Consider the following 27,434-nt stretch of genomic DNA (forward strand, 5'->3'; position numbering starts at 1 on the left):
TGTTGTAATTCTTTAGGGGCATGGTTTCTCCCTTCTGACCCCCTGGAGTTTCCTTACCACATAGAATGACCCTTCCTTCTCTGACCCCATTGGCTATGGTCCAACTATCTTTTCCCTGAGCAGGGGGCTATATAATGCCTTGCCCTTCCTTGTTCGCTCTTTCCCTCCTGGAATTTCGAAGAATAAACTCCTGGGACAAAGCTCCTGGGGAAAGGGCCTCTTCTGATATCTTTATCTCGTCCTTGGTAAAATTCCCTCCAAAACCTCCTAATAACTGAGTTAGCTCAAGCCCCCGGAGGTGGGCAGAGGGTAATTTTTACATATAGGTATTTGATACCTTTTTCTGAACATGGTAGTTACTAGACATAAATTTTCAAAACCAGAATCAATGAAGTTCTCTTAGTACAACTTTGTATACAGTTTTGTATAATACATACTGTTCCTTGCCATCTTCAATTAAAGCAGAATTTTTTTGCGAAGTCAGACTTCTAAGAATAATTGCAGCAATTCCAGGGGATATAATAGAAAGCCTCTTGGGAACCTTTGTTTTGTGATTTGTCATTTTAACTTTGTTTTCCGGTGAGAACCAGTTTTGTAGTTGTAGTTGCAAGGAAACATTCAACACCAAAACTAAGTCAATCTAATGTGTGCTTGAGCTGTCAAAGAGCCTGAAACAATAGCTCTTAAAACTATGCCAATCTGAGCGCCAATAGTGGTGGTCCAGAATGTCAGAGTGCTTTACTGTTTGATTGTTCATTGAGCTGTAGAAAGTAATACCATATTTACGTGTGTGTTACTTGCATTCTGAAAAATGCAGAGTCCAGACAAGCTGATAGTCAATAAAATGAGTAAAAGAGCATGAATATGTGGATATTAAAATGAAAAGCAGCAAATTTTCAGATTTAGAATCTCTTTTCTGAAACAAGTTTTCTAAAACTTCAGACATGTCAATATAAATCAGTGTGCTTCATACACATGATAATTATATTTATTTTCTTGAAGAAAAAACTACCCCACACCTTTTTCTTTTGTTTCCATTTTGGTTGGGCTTAAGGCTAACTGTGGATGGATTGCTTAAACATTTGTTAAAATTCATTTGTGTAGAAATTGGAGTCAAATGGAGGAAAAAACCCTCTTGACTAAAATACCAGACACTGCCATAGACCACCTGCTTTAGATGACTCTGGTTTGAGCAGAGAGGTTGAACTGGATGATCTCCAGGGTGCCTTCCAATCTCAACTGTTCTGGTTGCCAGTCTGGTACATGACAGACAATTGCATTTGATATACTTCCTTTAAAAATGGGTTTATGCAACTAGTTTGTATTTCAGTTTTTCTTCTTTGTTTTGTTGAAATATTTTATTTCATTTTATTCTCTTCAATTAAAAGAAAGAATAATCACCTAATTTCTATGTAATCTGTATTAATGGAGCTCTTTCTCAGTTCTGAAGGAATATCATCTATATGTATCAATTTCACCAAACTTAAGATACTTGTTCTGCACCTACTTGAGAGATGGTCTCTGTCACAAGATGTATTTAGAAAAACTTTGTAATTATAGGTCACTTACTTTGCCATTTCTGTGGTTTGGCTTTCTTCTAATGTCTTCATCAAATCACCCCACCACACACTGAGATATAATTTGTGATTCCCTAAAAATGGAAGTGTAATAGTTATCCTGTTTGGATAACAGAGCATGATTTCACGAAGGTAATATAAGGGAGAAGCTCAGTACAGCTAACAGAGATGTACTCTAGGTGCTCATGATGAAGTGTTACAGACTTCTGAGAACTGAGTTTCAGAAGAGACATGATATTACATGAGTAAGTGATTAAATCTTCAGTCATGGAACAAAGGCAAACAGCTAACACTTAGTAAAATTTGTAGTGTTCAGATTAAGTTGTGTTTGATTCTTGGCTTTTAACAGCTCACTTAGCATGCAGAATATCCCTTCAGAAGATTTAAATTGCCAGCCTTGGTGGTCAAAATTAGTAAAATTAAACTAGGAATACTGCAACACAAGTGAAAAGGAGAAAAAAAAAGTTAGTAAATAAATCTGACTTTGATAGAGTTTTTTTTAGTCCCACAAGGAAAATTATAGAATGCAGGCATTTCAACCAGAATGCTCCTTATTTGAATGAACACACCCACGTGCTCTAACTACTATATATATAGGCAATATATATGTAGTTAGAAATGTTCCTATGCTTTTAATATAAAATGTGTCTTGTTTTCAGTTGGACTGTTTTTGAGCTCCATGGTAAACACACTCTTGCATATGTTTGCACTTTTTTTTATATTCTTATTGATACATTTTTTACGTTTTTATTCTTGTACTGCTTGTCTTATCTGTTGTTCCTTAGCTGTATGCCATGAAGTGCAAGCATACTGACTCTTTCTGGCCTGTTAAACAATATCCCTTCTAACTGTGGTAAAACTTATTAAAGTAATTTATTGAGAGTAGATGACACAGGAGAGCTGCTTAAGAATTTATTTTAATTCTCACTGCAATGTAGAATTCAAGGTAAAAGTTTTCTGATAACTCTATCACCTGATACAGTATGCTTTCATTTGTTTTGAATTGTATGTGGTTGAAGCGTAAGAGCTGGAGCTTGATCTTTAGAAAAGTTCAATAACTTTGGAGGTTTCATCCCTTTAGGGAGCATAAATATCTCCCAGGAGAAGCTACTGATTATAATACTTACTTATAATAAACTATTTTAATGCAAGTTGACCATGGAATTAGTTTGTATAAGTGACACATGATGTTTACAGGATTCAGGACAGAGAGAGAATAGTAGCAGTCATGCATAGTTATGTCAATCACTTGGTAGAGTTTGAGGTGTTGTATGTAAGAACAAAGAATGTAAAAAAAGTCCATGGTATGTGAAAAGAATTTCAGGTCATTGCAGACAAGTGGCTGGGCTAATGTCATTTTTTGGTTACAACAGTATGCCAGAGGTTGAAGGTGGCATTTGTGAAACAGATGTGCTAAACAGTGTGACTCTGTGCCAATGCATTTTAAATTACATAGGAAAAATGTAGGAAGCTTAGAAGAATGCTTAAAACGTTTTTTCCCCCCTCTAGAGGATGTTATGATAAACTTTTATTAGATGGTATCAGGAGCTTGTGAAGAAGTGATGAGAAGTTCTAGTTTAGCAAGAAAACCACAGGAAAAAAATACCTGAAATTCAGGCTAGTCAAATTCGAACAAACCATAAGCAGTGAAGAATTCTAGAGAGAGGAATTTAAAGACTTCTGAGCTGCCTGTTAGAAGAAAGTGAAAGCCACAAATAAATCTTTCTAGAATGGCTGCTTTTGTCATGTAAGCCACTGGACCACGGGGTCTGTAATGTCCTGGAATGCAGACAAATTGAAGAAGTCTTCCCCCATAACTTAAAAGAACATTAAATATCAGTCCACTGCATCAATATGATTCAGTGCTGTATCAGGGCAGGGTTGCTTCTGGTTGGGAAATACTGCTTGTAGTAGGTCAGTCTCAGCAATGTGGAGTACTAACTACAGGTGTGTGAAGTAGAAAAATTTGGGTTCCAGCTCCCCATTGTGCTCCTTGTGTTACTTCAGAGTTCACTGGCCTGTGCAGATCTGAGCTGTATGTAAACAGCTGACCCCAAATACTGGGAGTTTAGATGAAATCTGTGGGTAGGATTGTGCTTTCTCTATCTTGGAGCTCATGAGAGAGCTCACTAGCTTTGCAGCACCATTTTAATGATGTTACCCTGTAGTAACAGCTATGCAAACTGTCATAGCAGGAGCAGCTGATACACTGTAAATTTATGTTCTGGTTCAACCTGCTGTAACTTGTGCATGTGCTCATACTTCCAGGGATGACAGGCAAAACATCTTGCCTGTGCTTTCAAAGCATTTGGGCAATCTGTTAGAGTGTTTTCAGCTGATGTCACTGCCACAATGGAATCAAAATTTGAAACTAAATAACTTTTCCATGAAATGTGTCTGCGGATAATCAGGGTCTCTCTCTGCCATTTTCTTACTATGGGAGAGGGAGATTAGTTTCATAAAGCAAAGGCGTTTTTGTCTTCCAAAAGCAGCTGTTAGATGCATAATTTGAGTAAATTTTAGCTTGATAAACCAGTTTTTGAGATGTGCTTGTCCTCAGAAATGTACCTGATTAATAATTCAGCACGTGCAGGATTGGATTCTTCTGACTGCTCGTGACCTAAGAGAGGGTGCCAATACTGGGTGCTCTCACACATAGCTCAGGGCATAAAGGGCAAGTGGCTTCTACCTCCTGTCTGCTCTTTCTGGTTCTAAGGGAGAATCCTGTAGTGAATGCATACCTTATAAAATAAGTGTGATGTCTCTAGAATTTATTTGCTACTTGATTCTTTCTCCCTTTCAAACAAGATAAACTGTGTGGTAGTATTTTGGCCAGTTGCAAAAGCAGAGTTTTTGGGTTCATAGGATCGTTGGTCTTTACTCTTTATCCATTATTGCTAAACATTTGTGATGCTTATTGTATTTTGGCAGATGCTATTTTCATGTTTCCTTTGTGTGAGGAAACCCTTCTCCAGAAGGATGTAAATGACATGTGAGACACCTTTTCAGGTAGTGATGGATGTGGTTAGATCTACTGAAAGATCGGGCAAGTGCATCAGCATAATTAAGCCACTGTTTCAGTAAATACAAGTGTAGTTTGGCAAGCTCATTCTGTTTTTATTCAAACCTCTTTCTAACATATAAAAAGTAACACTGTACAAAGCAGCTTCAGGAGAGCACAGCATCAGGCCAGATGTGGTTTCCTTCTGTACTGTGTGAAATAGAAAGAGAAAGCCTCTGCTGTTTTCTAAAGCAACTGTATTTTTGTTCCTGTTAGTGTTAAGCACTTCAACATCAAGTGTTCTGATCATCACAATATTCTTTGAAACAGTTATCTTTATTTCTAGACAGATTGATTTATTCATGGCAGTACAAGTATTTCACTGGTATTGATTTGATTTATGGCATTGGGAGACATTGTCATTGCCCTTGTCTCTTTTTGAGAGCATTGAGTGCTCATTGCAAAATATGGCTCAGTATTGTTTTGGAAGCAAATGTTTCCAAATAGTCAGACCCATCCACTGAAAGAAGCTTCCATGCCTTTGGAGATTTCTTACTCAGTCGTACTTTGCACAACCCATGTTGATGAAATACGAGTCAGGATGAATCACTGGAGAATTTTCAAGTGGAATGGAGAGATAATTGTTGTTGTAGAAGAAGCAGCTGACATCATCACATTTAGTGCAGGATCCTCACCAGTCACAGAAGGATTGGGTCTCTTGTAGACAGTGGGCTTCGTTTCTTGAAAGTAGGTGTCCATCACTGAATATTCACTGAATTCAGTATTATTCATTTATGTCCATCACAGAGTAACCACTCCAGCTTGAGTGAATATTGTCCTGGTTGAAACCCAGTTTTTAAAAGGAGAGCTAAGAAAGCAAGAAAGCATTTTCCAGAAGATCACTGCTTTCTGGTGAAATCAGCTATGGGCTTAGTTGAGAGGACTTTATACTCTTTAGTGGCAAACTGTCAAGCACTCTGCATTGTATTTCTCATAAAGCTTAATAGCATAGAATCAGTATTATTTGCTTGGCAGTATAAGTTGCATTTGATGTTTCTGATTTAACATCACAAGCTTTGATTATTTAACCCTGAACACTCTCCTAACAAGACTTTAGGGAGGTGATGTCCATTGACCATTATTCCTCTGTTTAAGAAAGGCAGTGAAATGTATAATTTAATTTAAAATTTTACAAATTTCACAAAGATACGTTTCTCTGTGTGCATTTATGGGGTTTTTCTGCTTTTTTGCTTTGTGTTATATATTGCTGTAAAGTTTCATCTTGGATGGTAATAGGAGGAAACCTAATTTATCTGGTGACTATAATAGATAAAAAGTAAGGGAACTTTTGGAACATGATAAAAAATATTGGAAGTTTTTTAGAAAATGCATCCTGTGGTAACAGCTTGAAATTTCCTCCAACTTATTCAAATTTAAGTGCATATAACATGCCCCTGTGAAATGTATTTCTAAATTTACATGGCAGGGAATAGCTTTTTTGCTTTCTTGCTGTTTCTGAAAGTAGCTGTTTGTGCCCCTGAAACACTGGAGAGGTGTTGTGTATAAAACTACTGTTTTAGTGTAGGATGAATTACCTGTTGAAGGGATCCAATCTACTGCTAGTCCCTTTTGAATCAGTACGATGCCGAACTCATTAGACTGCATGAATCTCATGCTTTAAAAAAAAAGGTAGGTCTCTGGACCAAGAAAAAAAATCCATCTGATTCATAGTAGGTCTGTTCTTCTGACAATTAGACACATGGAAATAAAATACTTTATTTTTCCCCTCCCTCTTTTCAGGGAACAGCAGTAGGGAAGCGTCTTTATATAGTCTGTGTTACCACAAAGTGTGTGATACAAGTTTTGGATTGAAGTACACGTAGTGAAATGAGTCAAGACAGGGAACTGCAAATAAAGAGCCTCGCACTTAGAAATAGGATTCATGGCCTCTAAAATGCAGGCAGGTAACAAGACAGCTCATGTTGTTTAAACATGGTGTGATAACTACATGAAGAGCAGTAATTTTGCCCATGTACTATCTTGAGTCTGTTTATTTTTGCAGTGATTTTTCTTCTGCTAAAATAATTTATTGGGGCTAGAAATGTTTTAAAAATCATTTTGACTCTATTAGCTCCATTTGAAGTTAGACAGTCCCTTATTATATGTGGTTCCATTAGAAAAAGTTACTTTAGGCATATTTATAGTGTACACAGGGGGCTTGTCTACACAATTTTTTATAGGCAATGAGTTACAAATTGGACTTTTAAGCACTTTTTAAAACTAGAATAAAGGTACTTTAGAAAAGAGCCTGTTTTGTAATACACATCCCTAGAGCTATATATCTTCACTTGAGTGCAGATGTTAATTATTAGTTGGTTAACCTCAAACTTTGCTGGAGCAAAAATGTAAACCTGGTCACATGGCAAGCCACAGTGTTGATTTCTATCATCAGTACTTAAAAGTTTTCTTGACAATAGTCTAACTTTTTGTGAATGTTTTAAGTTAATTTGCATTCTTTTGCATGCCTAACTACAGATTGTGGTGGGTGTGTCTTGAATCCTGTATTGGGTGTATTCCAGTTAGATCCCTTTTGTTCCATTTTTTAAATGTGATTTGATAAATCATAATTCTGACACAGTAACTTCATGCAGATTTGTCTGAATCTCCAATGCTGAGCCAATTCCTTCTGCTATAATTTCTTTTGGAACTGTCATGCGTATTTGTTGTCCTTACATACATCTTTAGTTAGAAGTATAACTACCAAAACTGGCATTATTTCGTTTATGATGGAAAGACAATTTATTGGTGTATGACGCTGTCACGTTTTCATTCTCTTTCATTGTTCTAATCAGCTTGGAAATCACAGCTGTATTCTGACTAGTAGCTATTCAGTAAATCTGTCTTTAAATGGCACACTTCAAACCGTACTGACTTTTATTAATTTCTGATATATTGTGGTTCCATAGCCTTACAGTGTGAGCACATGATTTCACATTGGTGAAATTCACATTCTGCCCATTTATGTTGTCCAGCAAATAACTGCAAAGTATATAAAACTTTACTTGTACATTTCTTGATTGTGAACAACACAACCTTCTTCTTCTTCTTCTTCTTTTTTTTTTTTTAATGTGCGAAAGGGCAGAAATGTGACTTTCACCTAACTCTACTTCACCTAATTAATAAAATTGCTCTAGTTTTAGAATTACTTAATTTGTTTAACACTCTGGATTAATTAGTTCTTTTTCTCAAGTCGTGATGTGGTTTACAAGTGATGAGAAGAATAGAATTTGTCTTGAAAATGTACAACAAATCCTTTTCTGTTTTATTAGTGTTTGGAAGTTACTTGCCTTCTCGGTCTGGTTTGCTAAAAATATTGTAAAATACTGTCTGTCCAGCTTGCTTTAGAAGTGAGAAACATTTAGAGATGTTGTTTGCTTAGATACATTAGAACAGTTAGTTAACTGGTGTTTTCTTGTATTTGCAGAAAATAATTGGGTTTTCTCTCTCAGTGGAAGGGGCACAACATAAAAGCTGTATGGGTGTGCCAACCATTCTTTCCCTCTTGCAAAAATGTGGCAGTACAGGATATTTTTTCCCTTTGCTTTTAAAGTAGCTGACAATTTAGGTTATAGTTTAGAATGCTGCATATGCTATCTATTAGCTGACATTGATACTGTGTGAAGCAAGAAGTGTGCACAGCTGCCCTGTGTGGTTTTGTGTCTTTGTGTGTACTGGCACAGTAAGTTGTGCAGTTATGGTGAACCTGGGCAACTCATATGTGTTGAAAGGGTAATTGTTTTGCAGGGCAAGTTTTTAGCCAGCTCAGTGTTCCACCTCAGCTCCTAGTGCAAATTTCCACAGTCTTGTTCAGTCTCAAAAGAGAAATGGAGAACAGGACCAAGACCAGATGACCTGGACAGCTTAGATTTCATCTGATTTTGTCTCTACTGTATAGCCAAATTGCTTTTTTTTTGGAGAATGACCTCTCAATATTACTTCTCTCTGTATAAACACCTAGAAGATGTTTTTGTATTGAAATGCATGGAATACAAGGAAGATTTGGAGATTTTTGTTTGTGTGTTTCCTTATGCTGTATTTTGGTGGGTTTTTTCCCCTCACCTTTCTTAGAGAAATAAAAGGACAATATTTAAAAACTGAGGAACATGTATAACGAGTTTCCAGGTTTTTAAAACTGTGTGTTAGTTCACGTCTTCTTAAGTGTTGCTAAGGTTTAAAATGGATGGGAGAAAGAAGGTAGTATCTAAACATTGAAATGTTTTCCATTCAGTTCACTATAATCTGAAACCTCAAAGATCTAAATGGACCATTATGTATGCTAGGTTCAAATATGCTTTATATATATATATTTACTTTAAAATGTAGTAACTTAAAACATGTTTATATTTCAACAGTAATTCATAGGTAATATTTAAATAAATTTGACATTTAAATTTAGGGGAGAAAAAAAGACAGACCAGTAAGCAAGTACTTTACCTTTAGCTCAAATGAATCTGTGCACCTTTATAATGTCGTTGCTCATGTGCTGGTATGAGAAGTGTTTAGTACTTCAGCTGTACTATTTGCAACCAAACTTCACTCATAATTTCACCTTTTGGTATGCTTGCTGAAGTTGATGTGTGCAGTTGCTGAACATGCAGCACTGTCATAAAACTGGTTTTAGATTAAAGTTCATAAGGAATCTAGTACATTATTCATTCCAGCCACAAGGTGACTCGTGCAGCTGTTGCTCCTATAGAGCTGGAATTAAATGAGAAAGTGTATATTCACCACAAGGGACAGCATACAGCAGTAGCTGAATCAAAGTTGGTTTGTTTGCCAGGTTTGCTCTTTTTGACCTGGGCTGATCTTGATTGAGAATGTTAAATAGTGTGATAGATGTCCCTTGTGCTGGGGCCAAATGTTGGTCAGTTTGTGTTTGGTACATAGTTGTTCTCAGAACTGATATGTAAGAGCTGATGTCATTTTTATAACAGCAAACACTATATGTCATGGTAGCATTAATGGTTTTTTTAGTTCTGTATGTTCTGGTAATATATTGCAGTTTTCTATAGGAATTTTGTGACTTAGCAACAACCTTGAACTTCATTAAACTGATGCTTTCATCTTCAACACGTTTGCCTTTCATGTATGAAATGACACTTTTTCATTATTCAGTATCTTACTGTTAATTGGCTTCCTTCTTTGTATTGTTTATCAAATTTTAGTAAATCATTGGAATTTTAACCTGAAATATGAGCTACACCTAAGCAACAAGAGAGAAATACGGCCTTGTAGCGCCTTGGAAATACTAACCTAAATTTTGATACAGACTTTTGGTCCTTCTGTGACCTGAGACGAGGAACAAATGACCTTAGATCTTGATCTAGATCAGCGAAGTCTGTCAAGTGGCATCTACTGGTCAATTCAAATTGGTTTTTCACCTTCAGAGAGCCGTAGAATGGTTTGGTTTGGAAGGGACGTGTAAAGGTAATTTAGTCTAACCCTCTTGCAATGAACAAAAACATCTTCAATCTTCAGAGTTGCCAAATTTCAACTAGTTCCCCTCTCAACTTTTCCTCATCTGTTGTGGGAGTTCTGGAATCCCTGTTCATCAGTGTTGCATATAAATTCTTTGTTTAAAAAACACCAGGGTTGCAGTCACTAAGAAGAGTGAAAATATGCCAGAAGTATTTTTCTTTGTGTGAAACATTAGGATGATTTTCAATTATGTGATAAAATACTATATTTTCTCATTTTCCCTAGCAATTAGCACAAGATGCTTAGTGACTTCAACCAGTTATTCAGTAAGTAGGCATAATCTTTTTTATCATCCTCAGTCAAAAATTCAATACAAATTATGCATTCACACTGAGAGGGCTTTTTTCCTTGTAGTACTGATGTATTTATAATTTTTTTGAAGTTATCTCCAGGTTTGAGCTGTGGTAATGAAACTAACTTGTATATGAAAAACACAATGAAAATACTAGAATTTAATTTTTTTAAGCTTTTGTGGAGTTTCAAGAGAAAGTATTATAGTTTAACTTTCTGTAACATTACAGTGCTAAATTAATAACTTAATTAAGCATAGAACTACTTTGCCGTTTTCTAAACCATTTTAACTCTCTCAATGTAATAAAGGCTCCCTCTGCCTTTTTAACATATGACCTACTCAGCATCACAATAAAAATTCCAGGGGTGGGAATGCTATTTGTTTACTACAGTGATATTCATCTGCCTCGATGATGAACCTTTCTGTATGCGTTGGTGTCTGCTTCATCGGCATAAATTTCTAACTGCTGTGACAAATGAGATATGCATTATGCAAGTAAATCATTCAGCATGTTGTTCTGACTTGCAGATTCTAGGTCTTTACTCTGTATCATGTGTAGCTAAGGTTTTGTGAGAGAGTCACTATCAGCTGTGCAAATACACTTCAATAATAAATGTGAGGAGTCAAGGGCTTAACTAGTAGCACTCTGTTCTGGCACTTACTAAGATTTCTGTCAGTTGATTGGCCCTGTTCTCCCCCAACACCCAACACCTCCCACTCTGTGGTTTTTTTTAAATCTCTGTTTATCTTTTTACACCACCTCTTCATGCAGAGTGTGGTTTTTTTGGTTGGGTTAGGTTGTGATAGTGGTTTTTAGGGGGGTTTATTTGGTTTTTTGTTGTTTTCTGTGCTCACTGGATACCAGCAGCAGGGTTACTGAGAACCTGGGGAGGGGGAATCCTTGTATTTTAATGCAGTTGTTTTGCTATTGATGCAAACTTTATTAATGCTGTTAAACAAAACCTTAGGAAAAAGTCCCATTATTGCTCAAGTATTACTTTTATTTTAACTGAAAAACTTTTGAGGTATCTCCGTCACAAAGGATGTAGTCTTAAGCTGCACCACGGGATGTTCAGGTTGGACATTAGGAGGAGATTTCTTCACGGAAGGGGAATGGTTGGCCATTGAAATGGGCTGCCTAGGGCGGTGGAGGAGTCACTGTCCCTGGAGGTGTTTAAGGAAAGATTGGATGCGGCACTCAGTGCCGTGCTTTAGTTGACATGGTGGTGTTTGGTCATAGGTTGGACTTGGTCTAGGTCTAATTCCAACCTAATTCTGTGATTCTGTGACACTGCCTGTGTATCACTGCTATCGCAGATTTGGGGAAAGGGAGAAATGGTGATAAAAGAGAATTCCGATCTGAACAGAGGAGTGGAGAGATTAAGTAATCATTCAGCGCATTTGTGACATTTGCTTAAAGTGTGAAACTAGATTGCTGGCTAATTTTTTGAGGGAGACCCTTTGTTTTCAGTGCCAAAAGGTAGTCGTTAGTTAGTTGTGCTGTGCACAGAGTTTCAGCAATTTAAAATATAATAGCCAGTGAGATGACCTTGTAAAACGTGAATATTTGGACTGGGTGACATCACGTCTGTGACAGATACTTCTGAGTAACACTTCAGAACGTTTCTTCAAGAATGCAGATATTGCTGTAAGTACCTTGCCTTGGCAAGTGAGGCATCCAGTATAAGTCTTTACAGCCACTGAAGGTTGTTGAGTTATACACAAGCTAACCACATGAAATGATCTGGACAAGGCAAGCAGTCTTTGGATACATACTTTCTGTAAAGTGCTCAGATGTATAAATTTTTTTGCTGTAGCACTGAAACAGAAAAAGATTTTGTAGTTCTGATGATGTGAAGAAGTAGAACAGTGTGTGTGTGTGTTCCCAATTAATGACGGTAACAAGCCTAAGATAAGGATGCTACAAAGTCTGGGGATTCTTTGCAGAAACAAAAGCCTAGAGCAGGCAAGTAGCCATGAAACCCTTCAAGTGCTGTCAAAAGACGCTAGACTTTACAGGAGATGAAAAGAGGGGGATGGATGCCTAATTCAGGGTGAGGAAGGAAAGTAGCATGTCAAAAGAAACCCTAAAATAGGAAGTAAGAAACTTAATAGTATTGCAAAATGTGTAGAAAAACGTAGTAGCGTTGGCTGCATTACTGAAAGAGTATTCATTTACACATTTTGTAAAATATAAAAGAAGACAGCATAAAAAGATCACGTATAAAGTATGACAAACGCTGTGCCTGCATTTAGCATCTACTGACTTCTGTCACGCTTTAGTGGACGTTAAGGTCTTCGTTAACCTGGAAACAAGTCAGTAGAGACCCTGCTTGTTAGAACCCACAGGTGAGTGTGTGGCAGACACCTGAGGTCTATATTTGCAAGAGATGGCAAAAAGCTAAAATATGGACTCTTTTAAAATACCATGGAAAAAGTCTAGAAAGAGCTACTTTCATTTACTTTTGGTTTCGAGAACTTTTTTCTTCTATACGACTCTTACCCTGCCATGTCTTTTGTAAAGCAAGGAGACTATCTAATGTATTGACAGGCAAAATAGAACAAAACATTACTGTAGTGTGATCTCTCTATACTGGTGCTCTTTAGTGTGAAGAAAAACAATTTTTAAAAATCCTGAAAATTGCTGTAATCTGAATTTTTTCAAATGCTGCTGTTGTTTCCACTGTTTAAAACTGTTGTATTTGCACTTGCACAGTACCTCTCAAGTTAATCCTGAGTATTTGCTGATGGTAAGTATAATTATTGAACAACTGCTAAATTGAAGGTTAAAAACTGGATGAAGGAAAGGGGGGGGGGGGTAACATTTTTTGTCTGTGTGTGATAAAAACTTTAGAATTGCTCAGGATTTACAATTCTATTAGATAAATCAGGATTCAGACCACCAGTTTTCAAGAACATGGTTTCCCTAAGTCATGTATGGAGCTGCTCCCTCTCTTAACTGCATTACAGATTTGAGTTTGGCTGAGGATGGGTTCATGGCACACCAGCTGCTGCTGCCAGATGAAAATTGTTTCCCTTGTGTAGCTCCTTAAGAGATTCTGTCATGAGAATCTTTAGAAAAACTATGAATAAGGATTTGAGGTATGTGCAATCTCAAATTGAAAAGCTTTGAGGATTAGAGCATTTTATGCTTGCTGTATGCTTGCTGTGGTTTCTCCCCCACATGGAAATGGGGGGGAATGATCTGCACCTTCATGCACAATTTTTTTTTGTAAGACTCAGGAACGGGCATATCATTCACTAATATGATAGTGAAAATAGGTTTGTTGTAAAGGATAGTACTGTCTCCCACATTGTTTAATTATGTATTAACACAACAAATGGACAATATTTATACCATTACATCGTTTAATGTAAGCTATGGTAATAGGGCTACTTCATTTTAGTTAAGCTTGTGGTTAAATATATTAATGTTGCATTGGAAGGTTTTGTACTTTGGTGATTGAGGCTGTATATCGTTTTTATTAAGTTAAATCAGATAGACTGAAACTTCTATTCTGAGCAAAGGCTTAAAGCAGAGATTTGCAGCTGTTTTTGCTCCCTCTGAAGTTTTCTGATGCAGTTAGAGATCACAAGGTAGCAGGTAGGAGTCTACTAGCACTAAGACTTGCTTTCCTTGTTACCTTTACTGTCTGACATAGTGTGTTTTAGAGGTTGATATCCATAGGATCATTTCTGTTAAGTGGTGTGTGCTGAGCCAGACTTGGCCAACAGCAAAATTCCCATCCAGCTGCTTGCTTGTGCAGCTCACCACCCCCAGTCTGGTAATGCAGTGGGGTAAAATAGGAAAAACAGAAACAGTAAAACAATAGGTTGAGGTAACAATAGGGAAATTGCTTATTAATTACCACTGCAGACAAAACAAATTCTGTTTGGGGAAAAATACCTGATTTATTGCCAACTAAAATCGATTCAGGTTGTGAGAAACAAACTCAAAACAGCATACCTTTCCTCCCCCTTCCCCCAGGCTCAGCTCTGTTTCTCGCATGCCCTACCCCTGCCATGCAAGCTCACATGAAGAATGTCAGGGGGATTGTAGACAGGACATAATGGTGTCTCTGCCTTCTTCCTCATCATGTCTTTCCTCTGCTCTGATGTGGGTTCTCCATGGGCTTCAGTTCCTTCAGGAATATCCTTGTGCTCCACTATGGCATCCTCCATGGGCTCTAGGGGATATCTGCTGTTCCATGGAGATGTTCCTCCTCCACATTCGTCTCACTCTGGTGTTCTCTTTCTTAAACATGTTCTCCCAAAAGTGTCCCCAGCTTGGCTGAGGGACTCAGCTCTCCTCTGCAGTGTGTGTTGGGTCTGGCTGTGTCCTGCACAGGGCAGCCTCTGGCCTCTTCCCACAGTAACCTCTCCTCTGCCAACCACTTGCCACATAAACCTGGAACACAGAGTTAGTAAGATATTAAGAACACAGTTTATTTCTTGGGTCATGAGATTCTGTCCCCTGCTATTACTGTCACGCACCATATAGTCATTTCAAAAGCTTACACAGAAATTTGGAAGATGTCTGTAGTAAGGAAGTACTTCCTAGTAAGTTGCTGCTTGTCCAAAAATTATAAGCCTAAAACCTAACAAAAGATGTTAAGAGTTCCTTTAATGAAATAAAAGGGTATTTGTGATAAGGACTACTAAGTATTGCAAATTTGCTTATGGGTAGCCTAAGAGCAGTGCTTGTATTTGTGGAGCACATCCTCTAGCTTTCATCACCTTGAGGAGTGGGCTGAAATGACAGTTGCCTGCGAGAGATCTCGATGCAAATACAAAACCAAAAATTTCAGGAAATATTTATAGAATTATTTAGTGCTGTTTGAAGAATACAGAAAAAGAAAACAAAATGTGATGTCATTTAGTTCTTCACATAAACGTGACTCATGAGAGTGTGTATACTCTATAGTGTGTAATTTTGGGGAGACTACACAAGCTTGGTGTTGTACACGAATTTGCAGTCAACGTTTCTGAAGAGTGTCTGTGAAAGATTTTACTGATGAAAACACTGTTAACCTTACCACAAGGCCAGGGGGTTTTTTTGCCTGCAGTTTAGAGTAACAAATAATTTTTGGCAATGATTTACGGTGGTTTTTTCTCTAACTAGCTCTGTAGCTTACAGGAAAATACCTGTTGAACAAGAATGTTTCTGTTGGTTTTGTCTGACACAGGACAAAGATATGGGTTGTGGCTAGAGTAATGCACATGCATCACAGTATTTAAATAGGCAGATGAGCCTCCTGTAGAAGTGGAACTTAAAGTTCAGTTACCACAAAACCTTTTTCTTTGAATATCTATCTGTGCACCATTCTCCATTTACGTGTGACTTGTGTTACTTGCACTAAGAAAGACGAGTAAGATAGAACTTGTCTCACAGTGTCAGTCTTTAATAAATGATTGTGGAGGGAAGCGGAAACCAAAAGCTGTGTGACTGCTCTGCTCCCCCTTTTTACTACTGACTTGTTCTTTCATCTTTTACAGGATGTGGTGAAGTACACCTCATCAGTTTACCTGGGACTAGTAAATACACTCATTTCTGTTCAGCTATGCTTTGATCGGTGTGGTCTAACATAGTCTGCCTGTGTTGCTTTCATGTGGTTGTGTTTTGTACTGGAATAGCAGTTTGGACTGTGCTGCCAGCCCATGAGTGCCAAGAGTCCGATATGACAGCTAGAATCTGTATCTGGGCTCAGGTGCATTTGCCTCCTTTGTATGGTTTAGCTCATTTTAGCTGGCTTCATAGTGATTTTTAACACTCATTCTAGAAATAGTTACTGATATTGTCCAGCTGCCTACATGAATAATCTGTCAATAGAGGAAGCACGGATAATACTTTGTATGGGGTTCATTTTATAGGTGGGTCCTTAATAAGCAAGTACTAGACTTCACCTTGTGTGTCCTAAGAAGGAAAATAACTATGGCTGTTTTCGTAACTCACAGTCACTAGCTCGAAGAATGGTTTGTACATGGCTTGTCTTTGCTTTTTGAGATGCTTACCTTCTTTGGTCTCTATTATTTCTGGAGATACTTTTAAATTATCTTCTGCATCTCTGGGCTTCCTGGTTTTAGTTGGATTGCATAACAATAAATTTTTTGAGTTATATTTCAGTTATTTGTACTTGCTGATAACAGTAGGGAATAGATGTTCTTTTCTGATGAGGTACCTTTGCATCCTATAAATGACTAGGCTTATCAGTAGTACTTCTGAGATTGTTTTCTAATGTCTCAGCAGGATTTCGGAAAAGATCCATCCTAATCAATTCCAGTCAGGAGGAGGTAGTTTTACGGAGATAATCAGAATATTTTCGTTGAGTTGATGTATTAAATAACTGTTCCAACTTTTATGCTTTTTCTTGGGGTTTGCTCACTGTTTATGTGTAAAAAAAAAAGTGCCTCTCTTGCATACTAGACTAAAAAATACATGTTAAAAATTCTCAGTAAGACAAATATAGTAGCCTTGCTTTTGGAACTTAGAATTGATGCTTCTATCAGCACTAATTCCCAGTGTAAATTCTAGCCTGAGAAGTCTCAAAGGTTATTTCTTCTTTGGATATTTCATGGTTCAAAGTATCTAATGATCTTCAGTTTTGTGTGACTATTGCATTGCTTGCTAGACTGGAGAAGACAAGACTTATTGAACTACACGATCCATTAGACCTAATATTTCAAATGATTGAGACAACTTAAGCTTGGTGTAAAAGCGGTCAGTGAGTAAATTATTTGCATGGATATCAGTTGGAGATGTCAGTAAAAATCAGTGTTTCAAATGTAATTTTATTTGATGTTACCTTTACCTGAGAGGAATTTGTCCTTTGGAAGATACCAAATTCAAGGAAGTTGTGGACTTCTTGGTCAGATCTCCATACTGCCCAGAGATCTGCTTTTCTTTGATCTTTGTTTCCCACCGTAGCTCAGGGTATCACACCAATGTGCAACTAGGTGTACAGAGGTTTTTATTTTAAATTACAGACAGAAAACTCAGCTCTTCTCCTTCAGTAAAGATCCTTGCATGAAGACTGAGGAACAATCTAATTGCAGTGAGTCAAAGGCCTCATTTTCCTAGTGGTGTTTTTTTGGGTTTTGTTTTTTTCGGGGTTTTTTTTTTTGGTTGCTTGGCTTTGGTTTTTTTGGTCTTCATAAGAGTTAGAGGTATTACATTGTGCAAGGAACAGTTACTGGCTAAATAATTATAAGTAACCAAACACTCAATTTGGATTCCAGCAAATGTAAGAAAAAGGGTTTTTTGGTCCCATTTACAGGTGCTACTGAAATAAGTGTTTTCGTACACCCTAGGGAAGAACCAAAAATGTTGGCACAAATATCTAATATTATATGTGAAATAAGGTTTTTGCACTTTGTTCTTGATTAGGATTTGAGGATACCTTGCTGCTGTGAGGCCTGATTTCATTATTCTTGTTCCTCTGGCATCCAGTATTCTCTAGTATCTAGAACTGCGGTGTAGTTCTCCCTTTCTTCTCAGTCCTTGTGAAAAAGCTGACTTGTTTCATGACTCTGGGAGAAGATTGACAGTTTCATTTAATCATTGAAGAAGTTACATTATTGTAATGAAAGAACTTTGTTCTCTGCTGAAGAACTCTTTGAGATTAAAAGCATGAACTCGTACATTTCTGAATGACTTAGCAAGAGTCTTAAGGGGGGAAGATCTTCCCAGGTTTTATTAGGAAAGAGATTTGTCTTCAACAAAACATTACCTTACTTACCAATCCACGTATGTTACTCATTTGCTTTGTGTCAGAAAGAAGGAATGGTGGCTATAGTTTTACAGGCTGTGTTAGCACTAGAGAGTAATTGAGACCTGTCCCTTCTCAGTGGCTCAGTTGTGGCAGTATGCAGTGATACAGGCTTGAGAAGCCCACCCCAGTGAGCAGCATAGCTTAGACTGAAAGCTCCATCTAAGCTGTGCACAAGATGCCCATGTTGCACCTACCAGGCAGGGTAAATGAAGTACTCCTGCTACAACTTGATGTTGCTCTCTCAAGGTGCTCTCTGAAGCCTCTTTCTGCAGAAAGGGTGAGATTGCCTAAGACACAGGAGCTTTTATTGCATGAAGGAATTACTTTGAAATTGAATTCTAATATTATTCCACAAATTTTCAGTTTTAGAATTGTTTTTACCACAGAATTGTTAGTTTTCTAATTTCTGTAGGCGTCACTATTCACAATTCATTTTTCAAGTGGTTTGAATGCAGCAGTTAGTTGAAAATACCAATTTTCTTTTTAAGATGGTACTGTCATGTCTTTTGATTTCTAATTATTTTGCTTTACTGTTGCTGTTAAAGGAAAGAAATTCCTTCTGACTGTCTGATTTTTTTCTGCATCCTGTAGTGACACTTAACGAGTTTGTGTGCATCCTTCTTCTAACTCTTATCCATGCTTAGTTAGTCCTTCCCCTTTACAAAACTGTACTTAAAGTACTTCTAATAGATTGTCAGTATATGAAAAGCCATTTGTCTTCTGTCTTCTGCATATCTTTATTAATTCCCAGCCCAAATTTCCTAAAATCTCAGGGTTTTGCCATGCTTCTAAGTGCTGCTGTAGTCTCTGTTTTACTCCCACACCATTGTTCCCCATGGCTTTGCTTAGCTTCTTACAATGGGATCAGCTTGTTCTGTAGCAGAAATATCACAGCAAAATATGTCTGCATGTAGGCCAGCATTGAACTGTTCTCTGAAGTCATATTTATCTAGATCTAATTTTTGTTTCCTAAATACTAAAGGAAATTAGTATAATTAGTAAAATAATAGAATACTAAAGAAACATTCAAAATGTTTCTAACATTGAGTTCTATTTGTGAGGGTTCTGTAGTCTGTTCCTAAGTGAAGAATTACTGGATGGGAGCTACACGGCTTTGAGTATCATTTATGAAAAGTTATTTGAACTGTATCACAACTGTAGAACGTGTTCTCAGTCATTGAATCTATCACTTCCACTGATTCTACAGATGTGAAGAAACTGATGAACAGATATAAAATAACATCATCTGGTCACTGTAAGTGGGTGCTGTAGCAGTCAGAGCTGTTCTAGTGATAGGAATTCCTTTCTCTCTGTCTCCAAAAAGAAACACGAGCGTAAGATCAACATAAATAAACCATAGAACTCATTAACCTTTTCCTAAGCCAAGGTTTTAATTCATGTAAATTGTCAGGTCTGTGTAGCCTGAAATTTTCAGTGGGTAGATATTTTTTCTCCTTGTGGCTCTATTGAAAAGAAACCACTAGAATTTTTAATGGGTTAGTGCAAACCATGGTTGCTATTACTGGAGTCGTGGGCTTCAAACTCAAACCCATGATATTTGCTGCATTTTGATGAGTTTGCCTAAATGATGGAAATACATGACTGTTCTAACAGTTAGCAAGGAGAGACTTGTAATAATGTCGATTTTAGGTAAAAATAGCCTAAATATCACGATAAATCAATACTATCAAGGATCAAAGTAAGAAGCTGTGTAAACCCATGTAACTTGACAGCTGTTAGCCTAGTAGGAGTCTTAGCTCAGCAGTAACTTGTTTGCTTTCTTGGCAGAATCAGAAATGAAAAGCAGCTCAGGGTGTGTGTTCTATAAGATTTCCCTGGAGTTAAGTGGTAATTTGACTCTGCTCAATCGAAAACCATGGGGTTTTTTGCACATAAAGGGGAGTACAGGGGAAGGGAACAGAAGGAAATAGAAGGAAACTTTCTTTGTATGTGTCCTCTTTTTTATTCAATAATAAAATTGCATATTCAGTTCAGCAATAACTGTTTAATAGCTGCTTAACTTGAAAGGAGCCTGAATTTAAGTACAGTAAGTTCAGACTTTGTCACTGTTCTGTTTATTCTGGTGCTTTGCAATTTTGTGTTCTAAGGGGTCATAAATTAGCTATAACTCAAAATACTTGGACAACCATTAAAGTAAGGTATTTTTTAAAATATGAAAAAATTCATGCTTTTGAAAGGAGTCCATAACTAGTAGTGCAAATAAAAAGTATAAGTGCAGAACTGATTCTAGCTGACAAACTCTAGGAAGCAAACACCGGAATTTATAAAATTCATGGGGAGATAGGCATGTATATTTGTATATACAGAAATTCAGTCTGTATTCCAGTATCAAATTTAGGTTGGGGTGAGTTGGTTTGTTCTCTTGGTTTTTTTAAGCTGCAGTGAGCATTCAGACAAATTACTTCTTGTACTAGTTTGAATTTTGCCCTGAACATGATCCTGGGATACCTTTACAAAAAAGCAACAGCAACAACCCACTCTTTCCAACATAACAACAAAAATAACTAAAAAACCCCAAACTCAAATCCTTCCCAAAACCAACCAACCAAACTTGAATAGAGAAACTGTAGAACTTTAAACAACTATTAATTTTCTGCTAAATGTATTTAGATGGGGACTTCCTTATTTCAAAATTAATCCTAAGTATAGCCATCAGTATACAATCAGATTTGTTGGTGACTAGGTATAGAAAATAAATGGTTTTCTACCACTGCACAAATCAGTCCTCTCAGTTCTCATGCTACTAATATATGACTTTTTCCACTTTGGGGGCGAAGAAGTTTCCTGCTATATAAAGCTGTTACTGTCCTTTGAAAAAAACTCCAAACCTGTAGTTCTTAGTTTCTTCAGTTTCCCCTTTCTCTTAATGTATTAATTGTTGTTTGAAAAACATGGTACATAAATAAGAATTTTATTCTCCTGAACAATTTTAAAGACATGGGCAGAATTCATAGATGATGACTTCAACATTATGAATGCACATATAGTTCGTATTTCAGTGTTGATGAGGAGACTTGATGGAGTTGTCTTGCAAGAAGAATAAAATTCACCTTGGAAAATGGACTTGTACCATTTTTTTTGAGCAATTACTTTACTTCTAAACAAAATTTGAATAACAATACATCCGACCTCAGTTTTTAAAAAGAGGCAAAAGAAAAGCTATGCTGATAGTGGGATTTTTGGGCATGCTTTTCACAGGTGTAAAAGATTTGCAGGCAGTCCTCAGCCTGAAGGTCTTGTTATTGCAGCATTTTAATGAACTTAAGCTATCTTCACTGGGTGGCCACTGGGATATGATTGTGTGTAAATACTTCACGCAAGCTCCACCAGCTGAGAAATAACCTCAGTTTTTAAGAGTGGGCTTTTGGAAGTCTTTTAATTGGTCTTGTGGAGCAGTGAAGTTGTGCTTTCTTTTTGTAACATTCATCTCCTGGGTGATGAAAGCCCAGCCAGTTTTGCTGTCCTCATGCAGGGAGTTCATCCAAACAAAATGCAAAGGGATATGTGCTGCCTGTCATTGCGGTAGTGGTTGTTAATCAGCAACACATGCTTACTGTATTTTTCTGTGAAAGTTTTTCTTTGGCCAGTGAGAAGTCATGAATGATTTTGGGGGCTGAAAAGGTGGCAAATGGATGCTAGCAAATGCATGCTTTGTTGCATTGTGGTGAGAAAAGAACAGATAATGTGCATTGTAGTTGAGACTAGTCCCTCCCAAAAATGTGGTGGGTTTAGGGGGTCCCAGTCTGTATTACTGTACTGCCTTGTGTGAATGAGAAGCTCAGACTGTGGTCTAGCACAAAGGTTTTCATGGTGTGTCCTTTCACTCTACTCTTACTGCAGACTCATGGCAGTTAATGCTGAGAAGTGTGTTGTTAGAAGCCTAGAGATTTGCATATACAATAGAAATTTCTAAGGGATCCACAGATTTTAAAAGTTGAAAATCGCCTGGGTTTTTTTCCACATCCCAACTTACACCTTAATAACTAGAATACTGAATGGCCTCATAGGTGCTCTGCATATTCTTTTTAATTTCTGAGGAGTTGTGATTGATGCTGAAAAATTTTCACAAAGGCTGAGAAACTGTTAAACATCCAACACTTACTCAGTATGCAGTTATTCTTAGAGAGATGTTGTGTTATTACTAGAAAGAAAATAATTAGTAGTGAATTCTCTTGTTACACGGGTGTAATCGTGTGTATGTCACGTAATCACATCTGTTCTGTATTTGTCAACAAATCAAGTGTGAGAACTGCTCTACATTAGTACCTTTTGTTTGAAACACACCTGCACTTGCGTCATAAATTTATCTTGTCTGCAGAACTTGAAAGTAATATGAAAAAATTCAGGTGTAACAACTGCTTAGAAGAAGAAAAAGTAGTCATTAGAAAATAAATGTTTACCTTTTATTTTTAGGTCAGAAGACTTGTCTCCACTTACATGGTATCTTTCCTTACCTCTATGTACCATACGATGGTTTTGGACAGCATCCAGAATGCTACCTTCGTCAAGTGGCGTTCAGCATTGACAGGGCACTCAATGTGGCTTTAGGCAATCCATCTTCTACTGTTCAACATGTTTTCAAAGTATCATTAGTGTCTGGAATGTAAGTATGACCTGTCAGGAGTTTTGGTTTTTGTTTTGAATAGTTTTTTTGCAGTTGTACTACATAGAAGCACTTTGGATTTGGGTGATTGCACTGCTGATCCTTTTTCATTCCCCACCTGTGTATGTCTTCATACAGGGCTGTACAACTTCCAAATAACTCTTCTCACTTGCTTTGACTTCGACATCGTTAACATGTTTTCCCAAAAAGCCACCTTGACACAACCATTTTTTCTAAAATTTATCCTAATATCTGTAATTTTGCAAAATCTGTTATTCTTAGCTTTTTCTGTCTCTGTTGTTAGAGCAGTACTTTCCATGCAGCACTTTCTACCTCTCTGGATTATTCTAGGTTCCCTGAGACCAAGTATGTCTTGCAGGAGCATGATTCTTGGTGGGTTTTTTTTGGGGGTGGTGGTTTTTTTGGTTTTTTGGGGTTTTTTTTTGGTTCATGTTAACTGGCCCCCACAGAGACTCTCAAGTTATGTTTATCTGTCTGATTCTTACAGCAGCGCAGGCCAGGAAGTGGAGGCTCTTAAACATACATTTATTAATCTGTCAAGATGACCATTGTGTTTTATTTGGTGTAGCTTTCCGTAATCAATGTTAGCATTTTAAGGATTCTGTTAGTTAATTTTTATTTAACTTGCATAACCAAGGGCTAAAAAATAAGTCAAATCATAGGGAATAATAGGAAAATATCCTGGAAGAGCACAGGTAATCAAGGTACATGCATTCGATTTTTCATCTTCAAAACAATGCAAATGCTGATTTTCAGTGTTGTGCAACACTATGTTTTATTTGCTTTTTTCATGAATTTCTGAAATACATTCTTTCAAATTGTTAACTGCAGGAAGATAGTATTTCTGTTGCCAGCCAGGTTTTGGTGGCTTCTAGATATTGTGAGTAAAGTGGCTGCAATAACTTGGGTTTTTTTCAGTCAAAATTTTCTGATGTTTTTACAGTAACAAAAAATCACCTACCAAATTTCTTTATGTTGTTCTTTCTTGTGAGAGCAATGTACATTGTAGTATAGCTGTTCATCTCAATAGTGAAAGCTGGGCAGAGTAAACTGTTGATGACAATCTTTAGTTGAGCAAGTGAGAAAAGAACAGGTAGAAATTAGGAGAACCTGCCTCTTTTTCACCTCTCTTGCCTTGGAATTTCAGAACAGTCATTACTCAAAGTCAGCTGCTCATTGCCTTACAGCAGCATAAGAGTGTTTCAGGTATTTTGTTTGTTTGCATAAGAGGTTAGTGGGGAAGACCTAAGTGAAACACATCGTCGTCTTTACCTGGGTAGATAGACAAGCTTATTTAAATATTATATTAAAATGTCATTGAATAAATGCCGCAGCATAACTGGCTAGCTTCTTGCTTTTATTTCTTTCTCTCCAGGCCTTTTTATGGTTACCATGAAAAGGAGAGACAGTTTATGAAGATTTATCTTTACAATCCTGCAATGGTAAAAAGGTAAGGATGTAGAAGTACAAAGTTCTGTCTGATTTCCTTATACCTTGAATTAAAAAATCAGGTTTGAAACAAGATTCACCAGTAACTTAACAAAATAATAGCTGCAAAATTATTGTCTCATGGTTTTCAAAACACTTTAAAATTTGCCAATAATCTTTTAAAGCAGTAGAATGTTAGGAAAGCAATACCAACACATACTTGCCTTTAGTTGTTCTGTGTTTACTGTAATTTGTGAACAGTTAAACAAATTTGCATCAGCTTACTTTTCCTGTAATTCTTAAGGAAAACAATGTAGCTTTCTTTCATATGGCTTCATTTCATCTATTATGAAGTAAATTTTGGTAGGTTTTAATTCCAGTAAAAATTACTAAATTTGATATTTACTTGGAAAACTGGATAGTTTTGTTATTAGACAGGTTCTCTATTTCTCAATAGAGTAACATTCTATTGTATGAAAGGGCTGTTGATTTCAGTCTTGCTGTCAAAGTAGCTGCAGTAAATTCAGGAATAAATAAGGAGGAATTATTTCCCAAGCATAAACTGGAATCGTTTGAATGTGTACTATTACATACTGTAACGTTTTTTTAAAAGGCCCAATACATGATCATAAGACAGGATTGTCTGATATTTCTTCTAGGCAAGTGAAATTTTGTATGATTTACAATTTCTGTATTAAGGTATGACAGGACAGTTGCTTCAAAATTTGGAGCTTCTCACATTTGAATTGCTCCTATCCAAATAAGGACTGACACTTCACTTAAATTATTCTTTTTTTCCATATAAAATTCTATTTTTAATCCCAGTTTGTTGCATTTAGAAGTGCTTAGTGCTTTTCTTTGTTGTGTAGTTGTATACTATTAATTTGAGATAAACTTTCTGTACCGGTTTATAGTTATCCAAATACTTGCAGTTATTTTTTAATGTGTGGCTGTTTAAAAGAGAGGGTTTGTCCTTCTGCAGAGTTTTAAAATACTGCTTCTGAGTATACAGTATGTAGTTTGAAAACCATGAAGGACATTATATGTATTGCATATATATGTCAAGGAGAACCAGGGAAGCTTTCAAACTTCTTACTGGTGTGTAGGCATACAGCTGCCACAGCTGTTCTGTTGTAAGATTTCCATGGCCTATAGTCGCTTTTGGATCACTTTCAGGTATAGAATATTGTAGAATTTTTTTTTTTTTTCTAGAGTTCCATGTTTTTTGAGCTGAAGAATTCAAGTGTCCTTTGCAACTAACACCCAAATATTGTATCATTATTAGCAGAGATCCTTTTTGTTCGTCTGTTATTGTGAAAGCACAGTTCTTAAGTTAAAAATACAACTAAGGCAAAATTTAATATGTCAAAAGTATTCTGTATTTTGATAAAGTCAAATATCAATATTTTTGTACTGAAACAAATTTTTATTTATGTCTTTATTTGTCTTTTAGAGTTTGTGAGCTTCTGCAAGGTGGAGCCATAATGAACAAATCTTTCCAGCCTCATGAAGCCCATATTCCCTACCTCCTCCAACTCTTTATAGACTACAATTTATATGGAATGAATTTAATAAACCTGGCTGCTGTCAAATTCAGAAAGGCAAGGAGAAAAAGTAAGGTGTTTATTTCTTAAGACCAAATAATTGTTTTGAAGGCTAAAAACTACCATTTTGAACAAGATGTCACTACCTGTCAAGCTTTTGCATTATTTTGGCTGAATGAGTTTGGTGTTGTTTCCCTGAAGTTTGCTTTCTGTGTCAAAACAAAGTCCATATGTAGCTTTTTTTCCTTTTTATGCCTCTGTGTGGGGATTGAGGAAAAGCCTGCTTCCTGAAATTAGATGCCGTATATCAAGAAACATGTGTTCTGTCAGCAGTGCAGCTGTGACTATTTCACAGGATGACCACTCCTCTTTTGTAGAAGATGAAAAAATTGTTGATATTTAGTTAAAGAATTGACATAAAAGATAGCATAATAATACTGTTGCTTTATTTTTTTATGGTTTTGATTCTTACGTCAATTCAAATTCTTTTTTTTGTTGTTGCAGTTGTGTCTTTACAATATTATGACTAATGATTTTTCTCTGATGACAGTCAATGTTCTTAATTACAATACTTGTGTTTGTGCTAAAGTCATTTGCTCTAAGGTAAAATTTGAATTATCAGTTTGTGAGCAAAGGAGGCATTTTAAAAAATAAATTTGGCATTTAGGACGTACACACTGACATAAAAATTAAGTTTGGTGAGAGCATCCCCAATTCTTCTAAATTCTTCATTATAAAGGAGATGTAACAGTAGAAAAGCAGCCTTTGGTACATAACATTTCATAAAATAAGTACTGTTTGCTTAAATCATAATTGTTCCCACAGCTAAACCAAAAGTTGAAAGGAATGGTGAAATATCTTTCTGTAAAAGCACAGAAGAGCAATAATCATGCTGAATTTCCTCCTTATTTTTATGCATGTATATTCAGATGGCAGTAGATTAGCCCATGGAGTTGTATAACTAATTCTTGTTTAAAGGAAAATACTCTTTTCATACCCAACTATATGCCGCACTTCTTCCTGGTGTCAGAACTGTAGGAAGGCAAAAACCCTGCCATGGACAGAACATCTTCAGGATTTTCAGTCCTGAGGAAGTATAGTCAGGTACCTTTAGTCTTCCAAATATTCAAATCAGCCTTCTGAAAACATGCAATGTGATTGGATCAAATAGTTACTTCCATTCTTTTTCCACAGCTATTTTTTTCCTCTCTTTCAGATGATAGATGAAAAATATAAGCTGTTTGTATTATCCTTCATCAGTTTATTTAAGGATGAGACCTAAGTCTTGAATGTGAACAAGGGGGTGAAAGAGGACATGGGCTGAGACCAGTGGACTTTTAACTATTCTTATAGGGAAGAAGCCGATAAAATAAAAGGAAAAAAATTACACTACCTTGTCTGGCTCGATCAGATACTGGCTGCAGTGCTCCTAGGAAGATTCATTCTGCTTTGCATGCCTCCACATCCCACATGCATCAGTAGCCTGCCTCAGTCTGTTGGAGTCCCCAGGCATAGGATTACTGTCTATTGCTCCTGGCACAGCAGCCAGGCGACAAATGGTTTGTCCCTGGTGCAGCCTTACAGAGGCACTGCTGTCAAGAGCCTGTCCTTGTACAGCAACCTTCTCTGAGCTCAGGCTG

The 27,434-nt window shown here is 36.8% G+C and overlaps 1 protein-coding gene across 1 annotated transcript in view; it reads left to right on the forward strand.

The window, feature by feature from the left end:
• The window catches only part of REV3L (REV3 like, DNA directed polymerase zeta catalytic subunit), a 115,652-nt gene that overhangs the window by 20,144 nt on the left and 68,074 nt on the right, over nucleotides 1–27,434 (forward strand). Inside the window, exons 2-4 of the mRNA XM_066179405.1 lie at nucleotides 22,612–22,801; nucleotides 24,198–24,272; nucleotides 25,704–25,864. Of these exons, the coding sequence (XP_066035502.1) occupies nucleotides 22,612–22,801; nucleotides 24,198–24,272; nucleotides 25,704–25,864 (426 nt within the window). The remainder of the gene's footprint in view (nucleotides 1–22,611; nucleotides 22,802–24,197; nucleotides 24,273–25,703; nucleotides 25,865–27,434) is intronic.

The sequence above is a fragment of the Chamaea fasciata genome, unplaced genomic scaffold, assembly GCF_029207755.1.
Source record: "Chamaea fasciata isolate MVZ Bird 193981 ecotype frontalis unplaced genomic scaffold, bChaFas1.0.hap1 SCAF_3, whole genome shotgun sequence".
NCBI lineage: Eukaryota > Metazoa > Chordata > Aves > Passeriformes > Sylviidae > Chamaea > Chamaea fasciata.